This window comes from Xenopus tropicalis, chromosome 1 (assembly GCF_000004195.4).
Source record: "Xenopus tropicalis strain Nigerian chromosome 1, UCB_Xtro_10.0, whole genome shotgun sequence".
NCBI lineage: Eukaryota > Metazoa > Chordata > Amphibia > Anura > Pipidae > Xenopus > Xenopus tropicalis.
The window spans coordinates 27,744,275-27,767,045 of record NC_030677.2 but is presented as its reverse complement, the minus strand read 5'-3'; the positions used below and the strand labels follow the sequence as shown (position 1 = coordinate 27,767,045).

At 43.7% G+C, this 22,771-nt stretch overlaps 1 protein-coding gene across 4 annotated transcripts in view; it reads right to left on the bottom strand.

Annotated features, from left to right (window-relative positions):
• Positions 1 to 22,468, bottom strand: part of cpeb2 (cytoplasmic polyadenylation element binding protein 2) — a 52,460-nt gene extending 29,992 nt beyond the window's left edge. For 2 of the 4 annotated variants that reach the window (XM_002938640.5, XM_004911232.4), the window contains exons 1-3: positions 20,893 to 22,468; positions 10,074 to 10,355; positions 2,324 to 2,414 (exon numbers count right to left, since the gene is read on the bottom strand). In XM_002938640.5, coding sequence (XP_002938686.3) covers positions 2,324 to 2,414; positions 10,074 to 10,355; positions 20,893 to 21,978 — 1,459 coding nt within the window. In that variant the 5' untranslated portion in view covers positions 21,979 to 22,468. Of the gene's footprint in view, positions 1 to 2,323; positions 2,415 to 10,064; positions 10,356 to 20,892 lie in introns of all 4 variants that reach the window. The other 2 variants (XM_004911230.4, XM_004911231.4) reach the window with 1 other exon arrangement.
• Between the last annotated feature and the right edge of the window lie 303 nt (positions 22,469 to 22,771).

Here is a 22,771-nt window from a genome sequence, read left to right as displayed (position 1 = left end):
AGCAACCAAGACAAAAAGGCCCGTAGGGCTGACGCTGGAGGACAGGAGGCTACTGAGAGACTGAAGGCAACTCGGTCACCTTCCTTGTAAAACAAATGGTCGCTGTTACGCAAAGTCCTTCAACGTCAGCCTCAAAGCGGCAGCAATGCAAATCCGCAGACAAAGGGAAATGGTCACATTGTGAGGCAATTGGACACGGAGATTAGACTGGTTTGCCAATTTGGAATGAACGCGGGCAAATAAAGTGTTAATCCTGTGTGATTTGGTGAGCATTAAAAAAGTGGAGGTACAGAGAAGAATTGATTTCCTATGAATGCAAGCTCACTATTTAACAATTTTTCCCTATAACAGGCCAGGGCGTCCATCTGGGCCAGAGAGCAATTTAACTATTGCCTCCTCCGATAACAATCCCCATCATCGGGAGGCTGTTCAGGAGCATCTCCTTATGAATCCCTGGCAGTCCTGGACTGGGAGTCTTTAGACTTTGGTAAATGCCAGAGGGGCTACTATAAGATGCCATAGGCATTCACTATTTATTGGGCCTGTGGGCAGCTGTTTGGGCCTTCATGTACTTAAAATACCATCTATTTTGAATTTCTATGAAGATTAATAAGGTACAACAACAACGAAACATTTGTAAAGCACCTTTCTCCCATGGGACCCAAAGCGCAATTTCTATGGTGATTAATAATATTAATGGCAGAAGCCCAAACTGTGACCAATTCTCCCATATGGAGCAGCATACATGAGAATGTCGGTCAACATATTCATAATAATGGGCCCACGAAGGTGTTCAAGATTATCTTTAGTTGTTGTGCACTGCCTTTCAGATATTGTATGCACACTCTTCCTACCGGTCAAGCAGGAGAACAGGCAGTGCATAAGGAGCTTCAACTACAGTTCTGTTACGAGGCAGCTGCACTCTCATGCTACATCAGTATATATAATTCTAATTCTATAATTGTGACTTATTAATCCCATTTACACAAATAAGCCATGCCATGTTGCAGTCCAAGCCCTAAATAAATTAAGGCACGTAGCAGCTTTTTATTTCAATTGTAAAGGGCAAATAGCAGAGGAATTTAGGGGCAGCCCATAATAAAATGGGCCCATTGTTGCATGTTCCTCTAGAAACATTATTCTGCCCTGCAGCGCTGTGAGATAGCACGGTACCGGCATTCTGCCGAATTCAGCCTTTGTACACAGCTTTGCTATTGTGTTGTCGCTGGCTGCAAATGTCGGAATTGTGTCAAATAAAAACATAATGCAATGCAAAAACCAAATTTTCAACTGGATCTGGAGAAGGTCCATTGTATGGTAGGGATCTGAAAAGCACTGTTCTCCCAATATCAAGCTGTCAATCACGGGCAGGGAATGGGAAGGGCATGGGGTCAGCCTATCAGGTGGCAAGTAAAGTAGCCAATTAGAAGGGCTGTGTGATATTTACCCGTTGATCTCACTTTTCACACAGTGGCTGTAATTGGCTGCTTTGCTTGCCACCTGACGGGATACCCTGGTGGCCTAATGAAACAAAGATACTAATGGGTAAGAAGTTCTTAAGCCTCATCATATAAATGGGCAGCCTGGAAGTCAGGGGTTACTGCCAGATCACATATAGTGTAGGGGTCACAACATTATACCCAGTACCAGCACCTTCTTTGTAAGGGTTGTTCTCTGTTAAGGTTGTGCTTGACGCTATGGGATTTACTTGTGACATAACTACCTGTATACAGAGCATACACTGAGCCCCTTGTTCTTTCAGAAAGGGCTGCTGTCTAATGGAACCATATAGATGTGAATCAATAATTATTTTCTTGGTGTTTGGTTCCCCTAGCTGTTATAAAGGCGTTGCTTTCTTTCCTTGCAGTTCCAGCCATGAATAAGGCGCCATTGTTGTCAGACGAAGAAGCCATTAGGTGTAGAGCCAGCTCCAAATGGACAGCTATGGTATTATACAGGCGATCGGCAGCAAACAACCATCTCATTTTTCTCATAACCTACACAAGCATAAGTATCCCTGTATGCTGAGCACAATGCAGCAGGAAAATACCAGCACATAATGGGCCTTTAGGGAAATATAAAAACAATAATCCCTTTCTGGCAGTGGGTAAATGTCATATCTGGTGTCCTTGTTCGTGCTTTTCCTTTTTGTCACTCTCCTCTTCAGCCTACGTACATCCCATAATATATGAAAGGCCTTTGTATTACATCACCCCTCCTCCTCTGTAAGGCACATGTCCTAGAATAACACTGTCACCACTCCGAGAACACCGAAGGTTTAGCAAACCCAACAAAAACACGGCACTTAAATAAACGTACTCACCCTTGAGGGGATCGTGTTCGGCTCTCATTATTTCAATGAGAGAATTTTCCAGTGAGTGCATATTCAGGCTGTCGTACATTCTGCTGCGATCCTAAAGGGGAAACAAAGTACAATGCACAGTTAGTCACACTGCAGACTGTGAGCACACCTACACGGCACTGGTTTGGCTAGTTCCACTGCACGGATGCATTTAGGCTAGTGATGTGGACAATGTTTGCCCCCGTACATAAGCCAATACGCTACAGATTTGGAAAGTGGTTTGGAAGGCCTGAGCCAGTTGGCATCTATAATTGGCCTGAGAATGGCCAGATGTAAGGTGGCTATACAAAAAGATTGTTCCCCACATGGTATCTGACTGACCGGGTCATACCCGGAACAGCAGAAGTGAAATGCAGTTGCGGTTGCTCATCTCTTTTCTAACTTGCTAAGGAAGCAGGCAGCATTCTGCAAAAGGGTCTACTTCATCTGTAAAGAATGCCGGGGACCTAAGGTTTTCTGGATAAGGGGTCTTTCCATAATTTGAATCACCATGCCTTAAGTCTACTAAAAAATAATTTAAACATTGAACACAAACACAATAGGATTGTTCTGCCTCCAATAAGGATTAATTATATCTTAGTTGGGATCAAGTACAAAGCACTGTTTCATTATAAAAGAGAAAAAGGAAATCCTTGTTAAAAATTTGAATTATTTGATTAGAATGGAGTCTATAGGAGATGGCCTTCCCATAATTCTAAGCTTTCTGGATAACAGGTTTCCAGATAAGAGATTCCTTACCTGTATCTTGTGTGGAGGCTGCCATACTACCAACCCTGCTGCTTAGCACTCTATCCATAAATGGCAACACTTTACAGACAACTATCATAGTGGACACGGGGCAGCAGTAGATAAAAAATGTTCAAGCCTGCCCGATCACAAACTTTCTAATATCCACAGCACGCTGATTTCTTTTGGGATCATCGGCCCTCTGTGCACATCATACAAAACAGATTTTATCCGTACATGTATGATGGACCCGGTAGGGATAAAATAAGATCGACTGGTTTAACCACTTAAATACTGATCATGCACAGACAAAAATATGATGGCTAAATGGTGCCACCACTACGGATAAATCATATGAAAAGGCAAAACGTTTTCTATGACAAATCTCCTAGGTAAAAGGAGAAGAGTCAAACACTGCTGCCATAATATGAAATATCCACAGCAAGCATCCTCCCTCTTGCACACCCCACTGACTGCCAGCACACAAAGGGCAGCACAGATCACAGTAAATAGCATTAGCTAGGTAAATAAATCCCTTGATACAACTGTGCAGGCATCAGATGGGAAATTTTTCCCACAACAGTTAATCAGATCAAGGAAGTCACCCAAAGTAGGCTCAATTAGCCCCCTACTGTGTCGGCCACATGAGAAAGTGACAGCTGAGCCCCCCACTTGGCTACAATGTCCCAGCAATACTTGCTTGTAGCACTGAGAAAATGCCAATCACTGAAATTATGTAATGTTACTAGGATGATAACAGGCAATTCAAGTTATGCCACCGTCTGATTGGATGCTATGGGTAACTGCACCGAGGCAAACTTATTGCTAAATAAATTCCAGAGTTTTATTTTTTTTTATTATTTGAAGTTCCTTTAATACAGATGGTTTCAAACAGGCAGTCTCCTGTGACAATTACAGAAACTGCAGAAACAAATGAGGAACAGGCAGGTTACCCTTGGGAGTTCATGTGCCATTTAAAGGTAACCAGCTCAGGTTATATTTAGAAAAGTTTCCTTTAAGTGATTCATAAGGCAAACAATATCACTAAATAAAAAAGGACCTTTTTTTTTTTTTTCTTTTTTTTTAACATTCCCCCCTCCCCTCCCATTTTGGACACAGTAATTTCCTCCCTATCCATTTAGTCATATAGAATCTCATACAGGGAATGTTAAACAGTGCTCCGTTTATTAGGTGACAGTGTATGGTGGATAAGAACTGCATAAAGTGATAAGAGCTTTGGGTACGAGCCTTCCCCGACATTCTTGGGTAACCCATGAATATTTACGGGAAAAGGGATTTTATAAGGGCTGCAGATAAATCTGCAGAAGTGTCTTTTTTATCTGTATCTTGTGTGGAAGCTGCCATACTACCAACCCTGCTGCTTAACACTTGATACATTAATGGCAACACTTCACAGACAACTTCCAAAGTGGAGCTAATGCATTTGGCTTTAGCATACCTACCAGTGATAACTTAATGGGTTACAGTCATTCCATATAAGAGTGAACTTAAAGTTATGGCTCTCTAGCTCTTGCTGAACTACAACCCATACCATCCCACCTGTCCTGCCGCTGGGAGCGGACATTTGCTTGGCAGCCATACTACATGCAGACTAATAACAGAACCTGTGCAACGTGCCAGGAGAGTAGCAGCATGACCTTACTGCGCACAGTACCTTGCAGATAAAGCAAAATACACAGCAAATGCCCACATAGCACTGCAGCCTGGGGAGGGGGGGGGGGGGGGATGAAGCACACAAGCAAAATCAACCAAATCATAAGAACAAGTCAAGGACACCACTGGCTCCGGGGGCAGTGTCACTGAATCCCCTTATATTGATTCAAGGCCTAAAATAGCACTGACTCAGCATTATCATGCAGTAGTGTCACCTTCTGCCGGCCTACCTGCTCTATTTCCCACTGCACCCTATGTGGGACAGAGCACAACACATCAGTGACTCCTTCAGAGATGCGCGCTGGCTAACGAGGCACTAATAGGGGTATGGAGATCAACGGAAAAGTACTGATACAATTAAATCATGGCTTTAAATTTAGGTTATGGATGGGAGCCAAGACATCCGACACCCCAGATCTCCTCTTTCTACTCCACTTTGTGACACATCAGCTGCCGGTGTAGGCCGCAGGCTTATTAACCTTCACAGATATTTAAGGCATCAGTGTAACAGAACCGGCAGCCACACAGCAGAAACGGTGCATATTTTTTTCAAGTTAGTTTTCAATTTTTAATTGCAATGAATAACAATGGTGTTTTTTTGCCAAGCACATCAGCAATGGTGGTGTGCCTCTATAATGTGTCCTACCATATTGTGTGTGTCCAAAGATCTGAGCTGATAGGGTTCCTGTTGGTTGAGGTAATGCATTTATGCAGACAGACCAGGCTTTGATAAAGGTGTGATGTTTTTTCTATTCTGGTGGTTCCTTTCAGCCAATCCATGAGCTATCCCACAGCCACAGTCCCTTCCCAGAGATTATCCCATTGCTACTGTAGGCCCCATCTCTCCCTACTATACCTGCTATCCCACAGCCACAGTCCCTTCCCAGAGGCTATTATCCCACTGCTACTATAGGCACCATCTCTCCCCACTATACCTGCTATCCCACAGCCCCAGTCCCTTCCCAGAGGCTATTATCCCCCCCACTGCTACTATAGGCACCATCTCTCCCTACTATACCTGCTATCCCACAGCCACAGTCCCTTCCCAGAGGCTATTATCCCCCCACTGCTACTATAGGCACCATCTCTCCCTACTATACCTGCTATCCCACAGCAACAGTACCTTCCCAGAGGCTATTATCCCACTGCTACTATAGGCACCATCTCTCCCTACTATACCTGCTATCCCACAGCCCCAGTGCCTTCCCAGAGGCTTTTATCCCCCCACTGCTACTATAGGCACCATCTCTCCCTACTATACCTGCTATCCCACAGCCACAGTCCCTTCCCAGAGGCTATTATCCCACTGCTACTATAGGCACCATCTCTCCCTACTATACCTGCTATCCCACAGCCACAGTCCCTTCCCAGAGGCTATTATCCCACTGCTACTATAGGCACCATCTCTCCCTACTATACCTGCTATCCCACAGCCACAGTCCCTTCCCAGAGGCTTTTATCCCCCCACTGCTACTATAGGCACCATCTCTCCCTACTATACCTGCTATCCCACAGCCAGTCCCTTCCCAGAGGCTATTATCTCACTGCTACTATAGGCACCATCTCTCCCTACTATACCTGCTATCCCACAGCCACAGTCCCTTCCCAGAGGCTATTATCCCCCCACTGCTACTATAGGCACCATCTCTCCCTACTATACCTGCTATCCCACAGCCCCAGTCCCTTCCCAGAGGCTATTATCCCCCCCCCACTGCTACTATAGGCACCATCTCTCCCTACTATACCTGCTATCCCACAGCCACAGTGCCTTCCAAGAAATCCTACCAAATCAACATTTGGATGCAGCCCTCTACAAATACATGGGTCAACATTATTTATGACTGGTTACTATGGGTTACTGTACTAGTGTAATCCTGCCACCCCTATAATGTAAATTCCTGCATTCACTCTATTGATTTACAGTGCTCACTGTCACTTGATTTACATTTAAATTACGAGTGAGGGATCTTAAGGGGAGTGGCCAGGGCTGCCCTGACATTACCAAGGAGACATTGTATATATTCTTCTAACTGCAAACCACTGAAAGAAACATGAGTATCAGTTGAACTACAACTGCAACCACTGCATTCTTTTAAGATAACTTTTGGGTCAGGGCATTATATTAACACCAGCCCACCGTTTATACAGGGGGTTAAATCTCCGAGTGTCTGAGTGAACCTACAAAGTACACACCAGCTAGCCACATATTTTCCTTTGCTGTGAATAAAGCAATTCTGCAGAGGCCGCCAGAAACCTGGCCGACCGGCTGTTTTATGAAAAATGGTTTTCCAGTTTAAGAAGGGGAAGTGGACGTTTCTGCTTAGGGGTTAGAATGGGACAAAAAATATCTGTGAGAAGAGTAGAAATCTCTGTGCAGTATCCAGTAAGAAAAATGAATACTGAGCATTTATTTATTCAGTATTCCCCCTCTGGCACTAGTTTAGAAGCGATGCTCTGTTTTGATCCTGAAGGGCGGGGGCAAATTCGCTGCAAGTGGTATGCAACAGATCAGCTGAAAACACGGCTGTTCCTCAATGAACCCTGCCTGTGAATACCGTGGCCTTGTATGGGCAGGGAATGGGGCTCTGCACAAAAAAAGCAGGCAGGCTGCCGCTGGGTCACACCAGCTAGAACACACCGCCCAGCCTATTGCTTATTGCCCCGACACACTCCTCTAAGCACCACCAACAAACTCACGCTTTTCTCTCCTGTTAGCAGCACTTTTGCTTTAAAAGTTAACACACACAGCCCTCAGGCCATAACCTGCAATGGCAAAGGAAATATTTCCATTATGTCTGCAGCTTTCACAGCTCACTGGTTATAATGAGCCCCCCCTGAGCAAAATAATGTATAGATGAACAGGGAGATACACTGAGCACTATATCATGCAAAGCCCATGCATTTCACAGGGAAAAGCAATACAGTCACCACTGTTTTTATGGAGAATTTCCCGTAGAAATTATTTTCACCAAGAACAGCAACGCCATGGTACACCTTACCCCATGTCTTTACAGCGACATGGACATGTTGTAGGGTGAACAGATAGGTTTTTCTAGACATGTCACCGTAACATGTTGGCATAAATGTACTATTGCTTTAGCTTTGTCCATGCCATTCTTTAAGCCATCTTCCTGACCTCAGCTGACATGTAGAGGACACAGTTGTGAGTTATCTTTGCTTTAGAGTGTTGTAGGCATCAAACTGTTGACAAAGATATCATTCTGTCCATCAAAGCCAAATGCCACACCCATTTTGTGTGCGCACACGTGCATGGGGGGGCCCCAAAGGCTAGTATCTCTACATTGGAGCTATAAAACATATGTAGGATGGGGGGGAAAAAGTTTATATCAGGGGTCCCCAACCTTTCTTACTCGTGAGTCAAATGTAAAAAGACAGCAACACAAGCACCATAAAAGTTCATGGAGGTGCCAAATAAGGGCTATGATTGGCTATTAGGCAGCCTCTATGTACACTAGCAGCTTACAGGGGGCTTTATTTGGTAGTAAATCTTGTTTTTATTCAACCAAAACTTGCCCCCAAGTCAGGAATTCAAAAATAACTACCTGGTTTGGGGGCACTGAGAGCAACATCCAAGGGGTTGGTAAGCAACATGTTGGCCCTGAGCCACTGGTTGGGGATCATTGGTTTATATCAAACATGTCTACCACCTGGCCAGAGCAAAACCAACAACTATGTGAGTCTCCAGTGTCAATGATCTCGAATAAGGACAGAAGGGGTGTTGCAAGGTGAGCTCCCAAGGGTATCACAATACTCCATAGTTAAGCTCATTCCAGTAGGCTTCACCACAGGCTCAACCAATGTACTGTTCATCTGCACTACCACACTGACAGGCAGAAAACACCACAAGGTTTTATCCAGACACACAGCTTTCTAACACATGAAAGTGTTCCTGCAGGCATGTGGTTGCAGCTGCAGAAGTATTAAATGAGTGACTTTGCCCAACTGGCTTGGTCATTAAACCAGCAATGCCCCTCAGCAACCCGCAAGCTTAACAGACGGAGATTTGAAGTGAGGATTCTGGTAATAATTTTCAGTTTTGGGAAGCAAAACAATTAATAAACCAGCAATGCACTTATATTGTAGTGTCACCCACTGTGACCTACAGCACTTACATTTGCCCATTTGTGTCTATTAGTTACCCCTCCCATATAGATTGTAAGCTCTACGGGGCATGTACCTCCTTCATCTTGTGTTTCTGACTCTTATTGCAACTGTACCTTGTATTTATTTGTATTTATTGTTGTACTTTGTAGTTATCCATTATCTTTAACCCCGTTTGTATTAATGTATTCTACTGTACAATGCTGCGTACATAAGTAGCGCTTTATAAATAAAGATATACATACATACATACATACAATAAACTGCAAGCACAGGTAACATTTCAGAATAAATTATTTGAAGTTTGCCACAATGAACTACAACCAGCACCAATGGGACAGGTTTAGGCACTGCTAAAGCCAAAAGAGCAAGGGAGGGAGGTGGTAGATCCTGCTTTCTGGTACCAGTGACAGCTGGACAAGCAAGGTCTGTTACAACTCATAGAAGCACAAAGGCTGAAAGAACAGAGTATGCAGACCTAATGAAGGGCCAATAACACAGCCCTACACCCTCAGGCATGAAAGGATAATTAATTGCTTTACATGCAACTATGCTTGGGACTGGCCAGAAGTCAACTCACAATAGCACTGAGGTTGCTAATAGATATTGCTGCAAACCAAACATTAGGGCAATAAAGCTCAGATACATCCCAGGCCAGTATGGTAACGAGTTTGCCATTCTATGGCACACAAAGGTCAGTTAGAGGCTCTCACCAGGCAGCCAATGAAATGTCAGGCCTATATAAAATTATAAAGTGGTTTAACAATAATTTAACAAACAAGGGCCTTTAAGTATTTATAAAGTGCCGACATCTTCCTTACATAACTCATGACAATGCTCATTACAAAGCTGCTTTTCAACACTTTCCAGTGGTCCAAAGGCCCAAGCTGTAGATCAGTATACAATGAAACTTGTGCATAGATTCATGTGGGGGCTCAGGTGGTTATACACAGGCTGACCCATATGGTAGTCCCACCGACCTGTGGGTGAAACACCATATTCCTAAGGTTCCATTCGTTCAGGCTGACTGCCAGAACTATCGGAACAGCAGGAAGTTAGGAGGAGCCCCAGAACTTCAACCCTGTCATACAAAAATTACAATTTTTCATCATGACCAATAATTCTCAACCCACCATGTTAAAAAAAAAAAAGAAAAGAAAAATTAAAATCTGTTACATACCATTCTTACCTGTAAGGGTAAGAGAGTGTTGCTATTGTTGTCTGTTCTAAAAACATTATCTTCAATCCAAGATTTGGGAGTTAGCGATGGAGTGGAACGGGTGAACTTGGGTGGTGCAATGACGTTTCCAGAATAGGGCTTCTTCAGAGGGGAGATTTGGCTCATGTTGCCAGGCATTCCCATGTTGCCAGTACGACGATGATCTCTGGCATGGATTCCACCCCAGGACATGCTGCCAGTGCTCCAACCACTACTTTGATGGCCACTCCATGGGGATTGCTTAACAATTGGCTGCAAGAAAAACAAAGGCAACATTTTACCAATGAATGCGACTGGCCAGTTTTATGGCAACTAACACAATTGACTATACGCATCTGCTACTATGGGTTACTTATGCCTTAACAAACAGCAACCAGCTTTGATCAGTATACGGCAGTTAGTACAATGAATGTGAAAACCTGGCTGGTGCAAGTTAGGGCACTAGTTTTTTTTGAAAGACCCCTTCAGTTTACATGAGCAGGCTCAGAAACTAAAGGCATAGAGAAGGTTGCAAACATATGAGTTTATTATACTTGGGAATCACTTTGGGGAAATCCCAAAAACACTTCTTTTATAAGGTAATATAGTAGCTTGAGTCTGAAACACTGCCAAATACATATCAGATTCCATACTGCAACATGTTAGGGAAAAAACTGCCTCTGAATACATTGAGACTTTGTCACATTCCCAAATACACATCCATCTAAAAGGTGTCATCTGCTCTCAAAGAGCTTACTATTCCACAATCTGCTGGTATTTCCTTCTGTAGCACATTTCCTTGCACCGATTTTGCCTTATTCACTTCTCAAATTGTTTTCTAGATTAGTTTCTGCTAAGAAAATGGCCATTGGGGAAAAGAAGGTAAAGAAGAATTAAAGTACCATGTTGCTAAAGATGTGCAAATAAGGGAACTTGCAAAATTAACTGATTTTGGACTATTCAACCAGGCAGATTTGCCCTAGATTGCTGGATGACATTTTGTACCTTCATTTTCAATAGGGCCACAGACTTCTAGACTTCTAGACTTCTAGACTGTTATCAGGACACGATGGGACATTAACCTTCTTGTTCTTGATTTTGTGCCCAAGATTAAATCCCTAGAACGCGTTCTCCTGCAATATATCTTCCCAGAACACTTGCTCAATATGTGCATGCACTTCACCCGAGTTCCAGGTCATGTGCCTACTGACAGTGCTGTTGCCTCATCTGACTCCGAAACATCACTAAATATTGAGTTTGCGTCCTGGGTCTGGGGCACTACATGGGGTAGGGCACATATCTTTTATGAAGAAGTGCTGCTTAACCAAACCAGAGTGTGGGCTCTGGGCTCCGATAATAGGTGCCCCTTAATATTGTTTTCCAAAGCAATACCTTATTCAAAACGGACATTTTCACTCTTAGTTCATTGAAACAGACTAAATAACAAATCCTTTGCTAATATTTTGTTCTTGGATAAATGAGAGAACTAGTCGTGGGTTTGAATACTTTTGCAACAGCAAGAGGGAAGTAGATTAGCATGTCAGCTTTAAAGCCAAGTCTGAAACCATCCAATCCAGGTAGTACTTTTGGCATGGATTCAGGAAAGGACGAAGGGGCTAGAGATGAAATGTTAAAGCTTTCCATTTCCATAAGGCATGTCAACACAATCTGTCGACTTAATCCAACATGCATCACAAGCTGGAACGGAAAAACTGTGGCAGGGTTCACTTACTGCCCAACAGAAAGCAGCTCCGTTGATCAATATTGTTTTTTGCCACAATCTGACGTCAGTGAATTCATCTGCAGCCCACAATGTCTGCTGTGGCCCAGTAAGGACACACGAATGCGGTAAACGCTGTATTTGTCCAACAAAACTCCCTCATGTCAAACATGGGCACGCAGGAGAAAAGCATAAAGCAAGGACAACAATGCAACTAAACCATCCAAATTATGTACACAGTCTAAACAAATATGAAGCTTTGCCAGGTATCTTCAAAAGCCAAAGCATTATGGAAAAAGTGACCAAAAGGAGCTTAGCTATGGCTACAAATGAAAATAAAAAACATATGGAGTAAAAATGTAATATAGTGGATGGAGTTGGTTTAAACCTGCAAATTCTGAACATGTCCAAAGGACAACCTAACTCTCAGCCTACAGTCACACAAATTTCATCGCAATAGCTTGCTAATAGCTTTCTTTCACAAGTGTCAATTTTAATAACGGCTCATGTGACATACCCCTTTCAGGGGTATTGCTGATAATCAGGGTTTAAGATGAAGGGCCAAAGGAATATTGCTTTACAGCATTATCATGAGAGAAATTAGATTATAGTAGAAGACCACAGAGGGAGAACAGATGGCAACCAGTAGGAAAAAAATGCCCATACACCTCGAATAAATGTGGACAGCAGAAGCACATCTTTTTCTTACTTAGCAACTCACTATGAAATCAGCAGTTTGGTGTGACATACTGAAGACAACCCAAACAGCTTGTTAATAAGCACACTAACGTTAATAAAGCACAGTCTTCCAACAGCCACAAGCTAAAGGCAGTATTAACTTTACCACCACCCCTATTGACTTGCAAAAGCCATAGTTTTAGCCCTGACTATATGATATGGGTTTTCTTATAGACATTTCTAGTTGATGGATACATATCCACCCCTATGTGTTATTACTAGAAGGCCGGAGCCACATCTGGCCCTTAAAATGATTTACCAGTACTCGCTTAAAGGTTCAATGGACTTGATTTTTGATAGCCATGATTTTTGCTAAAGTATAGCTGCCTTGGAAATACCCTGCTGCATGATAAAAGTAAAGATCCACTTGTTTCATGCAGTCTCTATATGAACAGATCTTTGCCCACCCACCATGTGGTGGGCCAAATCATGCTAAGCCAATCATTTAGCTATGGATTAATAACTAGAACATGAGAGGCTTATGTAGATCAACTGGAAAAAGACTGCATCAATGTCCTAAGGCAGTACTAGCTCACTTGATAAGATTTTCACATTCAATATATGGCTATTCCTCAGATATAGTAACATACATAGTAACATAGTAACATAGTAAGTTGGGTTGAAAAAAGACATACGTCCATCAAGTTCAACCATAATGCCTATACCTAACCTGCCTAACTACAAGTTGATCCAGAGGAAGGCAAAAAACCCCATCTGAAGCCTCTCTAATTTGCCTCAGAGGGGAAAAAATTCCTTCCTGACTCCAAGATGGCAATCGGACCAGTCCCTGTATCAACTTGTACTAAGAGCTATCTCCCATAACCGTGTATTCCCTCACTTGCTAAGAATCCATCCAGCCCCTTCTTAAAGCTATATAATGTATCAGCCAGTACGACTGATTCGGGGAGGGAATTCCACAACTTCACAGCTCTCACTGTAAAAAATCCTTTCCGAATATTTAAATGGAACCTCCCTTCTTCTAAACGGAGTGGGTGCCCTCGTGTCCGTTGGAAGGACCTACTGGTAAATAAAACATTAGAGAGGTTATTATATGATCCCCTTATATATTTATACATAGTTATCATGTCACCTCTTAAGCGCCTCTTCTCCAGTGTAAACAGACCCAACTTGGCCAGTCTTTCTTCATAACCGAGACTTTCCATACCCTTTACCAGCTTAGTTGCCCTTCTCTGGACCCTCTCTAGCTCAATAATGTCCCGTTTGAGCACTGGAGACCAAAACTGAACAGCATATTCTAGATGGGGCCTTACCAGTGCTCTGTAAAGGGGAAGAATAACCCCCTCCTCCCGTGAATCTATACCCCTTTTAATACAGCTCAGAACCTTGTTTGCCCTTGCAGCTGCTGCCTGGCATTGCTTGCTACAGCCAAGTTTATTATCTACAAGGACTCCAAGATCCTTCTCCATTATGGATTTGCCTAGTGCAGTCCCATTAAGGTTATACGGGGCTTGCATATTTTTACATCCCAGGTGCATGACCTTACATTTATCCACATTAAATCTCATCTGCCACTTAGCTGCCCAGATTGCCAGTTGGTCAAGATCCTGCTGCAGGGATGTCACATCCTGGATAGAATTGACTGGTCTGCAGAGTTTTGTGTCATCTGCAAACACTGATACATATGGGTTGTGCAGGCCATCATTTTGGCCCCATATACCTCAGCACTTTCATAAAAGCTATAGTAGCTAAAATAAAAGCTAAATTATTGTAGACTGCCCTCTTAAGGTTTCCATTAGAAACATACAGGAGTAAAAAAAATTATATCATAGTGGGCATTTAATTTTGTCCAACCTATTACTTATAAGGACCACGAAGGCAAGGCTGTCAGCTTTCATCTCAGCTGAGGAGGGGCTGCGGGTACAGGCACAATCTGTACGGGTAAGATCTGTCATTGGTTTTCAGCTGTAATGAAAAATAACCTGGATCTTTATCATTCTAGGCAGCTTTCCATCAAACCTCACTCCCACATCAGTCCTGCTAGAAAATAAAATGTCTCTGTATTAAATTGAGTCAGCCAAAGAGGATATGCAAAATGGAAAAGACACTTGAAGCCAACAAGGCTGGCATGGTCAGGGATGTAGAACAGGATCTAGGCACAGGGAAATCACAAAGCTCAACGCATTTGACTGTCAAATCTCATGCCGAAAGCAGACAAACCTGCTGAACTGAAAGCAAGGTGCTATGACTTGTGGCCTTGCTCTAATCTCTGCCTGTATGTTTCACTTATTTAGCATAAAAGGTTTTTGGGTTTTTTTTGTTCCAGTGTTTCTCTTGTAAATAAACAAGACATGCCATGCCTACAAGGCCGGCATTACATGATGGGAAGCAAAAAGCATCTCCATAAAGTACTTTTAACCAATAGCAACATGCCATAACTTGTTCGTTCTTGACTTGTTGCAGAGTTTTGGGGTGACTCTTCCCCCCCATCCCAGAACTTCCTTAAGTGCCCAGTTCTAAATAATTGACTAAATTAAATGCCATGGTAAGCTAGGTGTCCACAACTTCACATGTACTTAGTATTCTGGTCACTCCATTATACACATTCTTTTACATTAGAGTTAATTTCCAGTAGAGCCAGTGGAACAGGCTTATTAAGGTGGTGTGTAGGCATGAAAAAGAAACAGTTAAAAATGGTTACGCAGGTTTGCACACTTTTTTTTTTCCAGGCACTGATCTTTGTGGAAAAAAGTGAAATGAAAAAGGTTTGTTGCCCAAGGCACAGGGAAGTATAAGTGACCTAGCCAAGGTCACAGGGAGCTAGCAAACTCAGCCCTCCCTATTAACAATCACGAGACCTAACCACTAAGCTTGTTCTGTTTAAGAGCCAAGAAAAGCAAGGCATGAGAAAAAAACATAAAATCATAGTTTTATAAGATGCACAGCTAAACACAAAGCCACGCTTACTTCCTATTCATCTAGTATGGAATTCTAACTGCCTGGCTGCTAGGGTAAGTTGGACCGTAGCAACCAGACAGTTTTGTGAAACAATTCAAAAACCAAATATAAATAAAAACAACCAATTTCAAACTCAGAATACAAATGTACTTCATAATAAGGGGTAACATAAACTAACTGCTTTAAACACATATCAGGCAGCCATCTTGCTTCATTTTGTTTTTCTCAACAAGCACATTCATGTAATACAATCTCCTGGGTTTAGCAATCTGTATCCCTGGGTTAACACCTGCTGGTTATTTGTATTTTACAGGGATCGGCTGTGACATAGGAGGATAACATAAATCCTGAAGCTCATCATATGACAAGGCCCAAAGCCAGCAGTATGCACAGGGCTCACAATCAAGGCAGTGTGCAAAGCATGTGATGCACAATAAGGACTGTGTGTCTCCGATTCTCACTAGTGCTCGAGTTAAAAGCAGCTTGACCAGAAATTCCCAGCATCATCCTAGCTATAATGGTGACAGAGCCTAAAGAAAAGCAGATTCAACTGGGCATTATTCATATGAAAGGGGGTTCACAGAGTTCAACAGAGTTCACCCATCAATAAATATGGCTGTAGAGCTGAATGAAGAGTGTTCCCCAGTGGTGACCTGGGGTGCACTGTATTTGTAAACTTTCATAAAAAGAGTTTACCATTTTAGTGTAGCTCTTTTGTACCTACTACTAGCCATGAACTACAGTACATTATCCTGTGGACCCAACTAAACCTATTCTTACTACCTACAACTACTTGTTGGAGCCATACCATGAACATGGTGCGTCTGCCCCAAACCGATATTATAACTCCTACACAAATGGATGTGTGTTCAATCACTACTATGGTGGTATAAAAATGCTGATAGCTGCCGTGGATCATGTTGGCTTGCCCTGTCACATTTTGTCACCACAACTGCTCTGCACTAAGGCCACATTATGTGAGCAGCATTATGGCAGTAGCGGCCCACTGCTTCTTCAAACACTTGGAAACTGTAGATGGGGATCCATAACCAGACAGGCTTGCTATCAGTGCACATATTAAAACATAAAACTGAGAATATTTAGTAAATAAATATTAGCAGAGCCGTGTGCTTCTTCTAACATGCCCCTCGCTCCTCTAACAGGAAAATAAAGGAGAAAGCCCTGTGACCTTCTAAGCCTGAGGTTTGGTGAAACCTTTATCTGCTGCTATTCCTAGGCAGTGATAATCTGGTCACATTTGCAAGCCTCAGACCCTGTCTTTGCTCTTTGCCTTAAAGGGGAACTATCGCTAAGACAGTGGTCTCTTGCTTCTATGTAAAGAGGTCTTGTGAAAAAATAAGTATCTCTATAAAAGGACCACAAAACAGCATTCACTATGAGAAACGTGTAAGAATCTCTTAAACTATGCTACATCTGTAAATGAGTCAGATTTAATTTTCTTTTTTTGAAGTCTGCTTAAAATAGTATTATTTGATTATTTGACACTATACCTCTTTAGTTACAGCCCAGGTCATGCCCCGCCACCACCTTCTGCAGCAGCCCCTGGGGTGCAGGGTACATAATGCTTTGGCAAGCTGGCAGCCTGCACCCCAGGTTTGGGCACTAGTTTGGTGAGATCATAACAGCAGCAATCTGTGTGGGTAAGTGATTGGCTTAACTGGCCCTTTAGCTCGAATAGCTCATATGAGAGGACCATGCCATCAGGAAAGGACTTAACATGCCCTTAGCACATTGTGGTCTCAGGCCAACAGGATTTTCCATCTTTGTTGATTAATATGCTGTGAACATACCTACTAAATGATGACAAAAATTTGCTGTCATTGCTCCCTAAATGAGCAACCAAACAAGCAAATGATACATACGCCACATACATCACGTGCACAGGCTGCGGGTAGCAACACTTGACCCCAAGTTTGCTTGGACAGCCAGAACCTGCACTGCTGACTGGACCTAGAGATAGGTTGCAAGTGAGGCTACTTACCCATTTCATTTGAGAATAAGCCTAATCAGGACATCACCATTGCCTTTCAAGGGTCCATGGGCCCAAGCCCACATCTCTCATGGTTATTTTCAGAACCACAAGGGTCACAAAAGTCATCTTTGTGATCTTATCGATAATATCTGTACTTCCTAGCTTTCCTGTATAACCCCAAAATTATATCTACATTTAAGCATACACGTTTTCCTTATACAATACAATCCCTTATACAATTCTGGCTTGCTTTTAAATTAAAACCTATTATCTTTAGTTCATAATTATTTCCTTTAATATTTAATTATAATATTTATATATTTTCCCATCACACATCTGCTCACCAGGCTTATATCGCAGTTCTAGCCACTGCGGCAATCTTTACTACTTGTAATGCCATCCCTGTCTGGTTATGGCTCCAAAGAGTTATATTTACATTAACTTTTTAGTTATAAGCCATTGAAATATTTGCTCTTTATAAAAGTTCTGCTGTGTACATATGTTGTTGTTTTAAGCCCAATGTCCTGCAATGAGACTCTTTCAGATGTATGTGGTCTTATAAATATAGAGATGGTCTACAGAAATTCAGTTTCAGAGGCAGCTTGATTTTGCATCATTAAAGACATGGGGGAAAATATGGAAAACCTGTTTAAATATACTGTGTGTATATATATATTTGGTCAGTAAATGCAGACAGAGAGAGAAAAACAGCTGACTTCTAAAGGGTCAGTGATCACCGCCCAGATCAGCAGATCAGAGTCCACGTTCCCAGCGTGTAAGATATGTCTCAGCAAAACCAGGCACATGAAAACAATCGGGGAATTAAGGGAATTATGTTCTGTTGTTTGATTTGTGAATCGGAATACTATTTCATCCCTCTGCTGACAATGGGCTATGACACGTCGCTCAGGACTGCAGGCCTCCCCGACATCAAAAGCACTCCATTCAGTGACAGAACAGAGACCCGACCAGAAACAATTTGCAATTAATATATATCATGGGTAAGGGGTAGATAGAGAGAGCAGACAGTTTGTTATAAACCCTAGATAACACTGCTATAGAAATGTATTGTTGTAAAAGAAAATACAAAGACAATAGCAGGACATTAGTGGGCAGGGGGGAAGGGAACACAAGCCCCTAATTTCTAATAACACAAAAAGACAATGTATAACAATCTGGCTACAATCTTAACCACATAAAACCAAGGCAATGTTGAATGCCCAAATAAACCTGACTGTAGCTAAAAAGTACAGGAAATGACGGACATTAAAATGGTGGTCCAATGGTGTACACGCCACTGTCCACTCTGCCTTGCATAAACATTAGGCCTCAGCAGGTATAAACTCTATAGCTTATGTGCACAGGGTGAATAGACACAAACTGGGGTACATATAGTTCTGCGCATATATATTGCATATAGTAATACGTCTGCTGTGTATAAGTTAGAAAGACACCAATGCCCACCCAATGTTGGTATAGATTGCATCCACCGGTGCTTCAGAAACATTGCATTCAATCTCCATTCCATGTATTTATTAATACCAGGCATAAGGCCCTGTAGATGATTATAGACTACTACTCTGAGCATGGCACCAACAGCAAAAAGGAATGTCAGCAGGGCAGCGAGCCATATTACAGTGTCAGCAATTATGAACATGGCAGCACATTCCAAAGGAGACTGGAGAAGGATGTTCAACCAACACCCATACAACTGCTTCACGATAGGCTGACACGATCATTTATTTAAGTGGGGACTCTAATTATTGTTCTTACAATGTATCGATATAGCGCCAACCTATTCCCCAGCACTTTATAGAGACTGAAATTCAGTTAAATCAGTCCCTGACCAAGGAAGCTTACAGTTTAAAGAGTGTTAAATGGACGCATTTTAATCATGGAAACGCTGCAGAATGAACCTTATAAGAAAGGCCTCCTATCTCATTGTGAGGAAATTTATAGGTCTAGATAGCAGCAATCATCTGTTCTTCTCCATAATAAAATAGATTCAGCTCTGCCCAACCTACATTATAATGGCCCAGACCATTAGTCTCAATGCAATATGACCCTGTATTAAACTGCACGGTTAATAAAGGCCTACCCACAAAGCAGTCTCGGAATGATCACCAGACAAAATCCCATTATGTCTTTCCATTGTCAGCCATGATCAATGCCTTCCTCGAAATACAGTCAAATTGAGCAAAGTCTAAATGCCACTGTAGGGTACATAATGCCCCTTATTGCATATAGAATAATAACAATGATAAATAGCAGCCAGTAAGGTATTACTTTCCTAAACAGAACCCAGACTAGAACACTGCCATGGATTTGTATATCTAGCACAAATAAATACTCACTGGGTTCCATATGGCAGTAAAGGTGCATCAACGAATGGTTAAAGCAGCTGAAACTGTCACGGCAACCACCTGGACAGTGAAAGCCCATTTTTTGCAAAAATGGAGACTGCCGCATAAGACAGTGGCACCTTGGATGGGAAGGCATTTAATGGACACAAGGAAAATGCTGCCTGCCCTAGCTGACATGCAACAAAATGTCCCCCAGGTGAATTTTCTACAAAATTACCTACAATGGTAAATGGCTTGCTCACCAGCAGGAACAGAAAAACAGCTGCTGAGGAACCTCTTGGGTGGGTATCTCTGTTCTGCCATGAAAAACAGCTCTTTGTATTGGGCAAATCCAAGAGGTTCTGCCGCAGCTGAAGTGCAACGAGCATACAAAGAGTATGCTTAAGAAAGTTAACTGCCAGCCTGGCAATAAAGGCACTTGCCTATGTATGTGAATTACATCAGCGGCAGAATGACAGGGACATTTGTGCCTTATAATAGGGGGCTATATGTGTAACATCTTGTCCTTCATGAGGTATATATGACAGCTGGCAATATTAGTTACAGTATGGCAGCAAAGTTCAGGTATATCAAAGAGAACCTGCCATTAACCAAGTGGCCATAATGGGGTATATCTCTCTGTATTATATGCCCTTGGTGTGGCCTGTCACTGACTGTGGCAATTGCCCATAGTGCCAGCCTGGCAGTTGGCTTTGCATGATACAGGCTGGCTGCTGGGACACTTGCCCATAGGGGGACATTCAGTGAGAAGCTGGCAGTAACATATGCTTTTAGCAAATGTGTCTAGTGAAGTACAGCAATGATTGTCAGCGACATCTGACCGACCTAATACAGCAATGGGTCTCTGTGACATCTGCCCCCAAGGTGGGCATATCAATGACTAGAAATGCCATCTGTCAATAGTAAAGAACAGCAATGGCTGCCAGTGACATTTGCCACCCCTTGGTGCAGCAAAACAATGCCTGCCAGTGACATCTGCCCCTTACAGTAGGTTATAGCACTAGTAGTCATTGCTGTGTCCCTAGCGGGGCATATGCCAGTGCCATGCCCATAGTGAGTACATCTGTAGCAGGGTGTTACCTGGTGGTGATTGTAGCTGTTCCTCTGCTGTAGGAAGGCTGCTGCCTGGTGGTGCTGGGGGTTCAGCTGGGGGCTTACTGGGGACCTCCGGCTTTGCTGCTGCTGCTGGGGGATGTTGATCTGAGCAGAGAATGGGCTGCTGAATCCGGGCACATTGATTCCTGGGCAGGGGTTGCCAGAGAAGCTCTGGAAGAAGGCCGGGTTGATGGAGGAGGGGATGCCAGGGTAGAAGCTGTCCGGGTCCGGGCTATGCAGGGCGTTGAGGTTCGGCCCGGCAGGGTGTGGTGTAGCCGGCTGCTGCTGCTGTGGCAGTGCGGGAGGCGGCGGGGGAGGCGATGAAGTCTGTACAGACCATGGGGTACCGAACCCCGGCAGGGCTGGGGGGGATCCCCCTGGGGTTTGCGTGCTGGGTAATTCTGGGGATCCGGGGTATGGGCCCCCCAGCAGGTTGGGGAGATGCCCCCCCTGTGCTTCCATCGGCAGCTTGCCTTTAGCCGGCAGGTGGTGGTGAGACAGAGCAGGGGGGGACGTTGCCGCATGAGCCTCCCCCAGAACCGCTTCCTCGGCCGAGCAAGAGCTGGAGGAGGACGAGGAAGAGGAGGAAGAGGAAGGAGAGCCTGGCAGATTCTTGTCCGGACAGTCCAGCTCCTCTGCTGCTGCTGCTGCCGCCGGCGATCCCTGGCGCTGGTAAGCTGAGGGCTGCTGATTCATCTCCCCGGGCTGCTTCTTCAGCTCCTCCCTAAACGCGTCCCCCTCCTGGGGGCTGAAGTCCTTCCTCTTGGCCGGTTCCTGTAGCAGCAGGGCAGGCGGGGAGGCTCGGCTTGGGCCGCTCTTGGCAGCAATACTGTGCTTACTCCCGGGGGCACAGCTCACCCCCAGCAGCAGCTCATCCTGCATCACCTGCTGGTACCCGGCCGAGAGGAACAGGGCGCTGCCCGAAGCGGCCGACAGGGACGGGAACTGAGCGCTGCCTCTGTACGCCCCTCCGCCAAACAGGCTGCCCCCGCCGCCACCGCTACCGCCACTGCCACCGCTACCGCTGGAGAGATTGGCCGCCTGCAGTAACCCGAAGCCGTAATCCCCCATCTATCGGCTGCGAGTGGCGCTGCCTGGGACACTGCGCTCTCCCTGTCACACTGCGCTCCCTGCCCGGCCGGGATTCACTGCTCCTGTAGTGCTGCTGTGCCTTACTCTAAGCCTTATATATTACATACAATTATAGCTCTCTCTCTCTCTGTATATATAATATAGATAGATATATATATATTACTATGTCATAGATTCTATATACAGCGCGGCTCTCTGCTCTGCCTACAAAATAATACAAATATAAAGAAAAATAAACCACATATACATATATTATATATATAAAACCCTAAGCTGCTCGTTGCCTTGTGTTCTGTTGCAGGTGAGGAGGTTGCAGTTGGGCTTACTTGTTACTAGTGAGGGGTGAAGCAGTTCTATATCTATAAATAAAGGAATATATATATATATATATATTATATAGCGTGTCTCTTGCTTAGTCCTTGGTGCCCTATGTCCTCTTCACCCCCCTCCTCTCCTCCTTATGCCGGCTGCTTGACTGCGGGGTGACATTAAAAACCCCGGAAGTGGATTCGTCACCTAAACGTCACAGCCCGGCCGTAGCCCCGCCTCCTTCCACTGCTGCTTTATGGAGAGCTCATTAATATTACAGAGCAGCAGCGCCCCTCCCCCTTAGCACAGGGACATCCTGGTCAGGCAAAGCTGCCATTATTAACCCTTAAGCGCTTGTGGATGCTTAAAACATATATTTTTTTCTGCTTTTAATATTCTGTTCTGGTTATTTGAAGAGAATCGATTTTATGGGCTCGTTTTGGTCACAGGACCGGGAATGGAA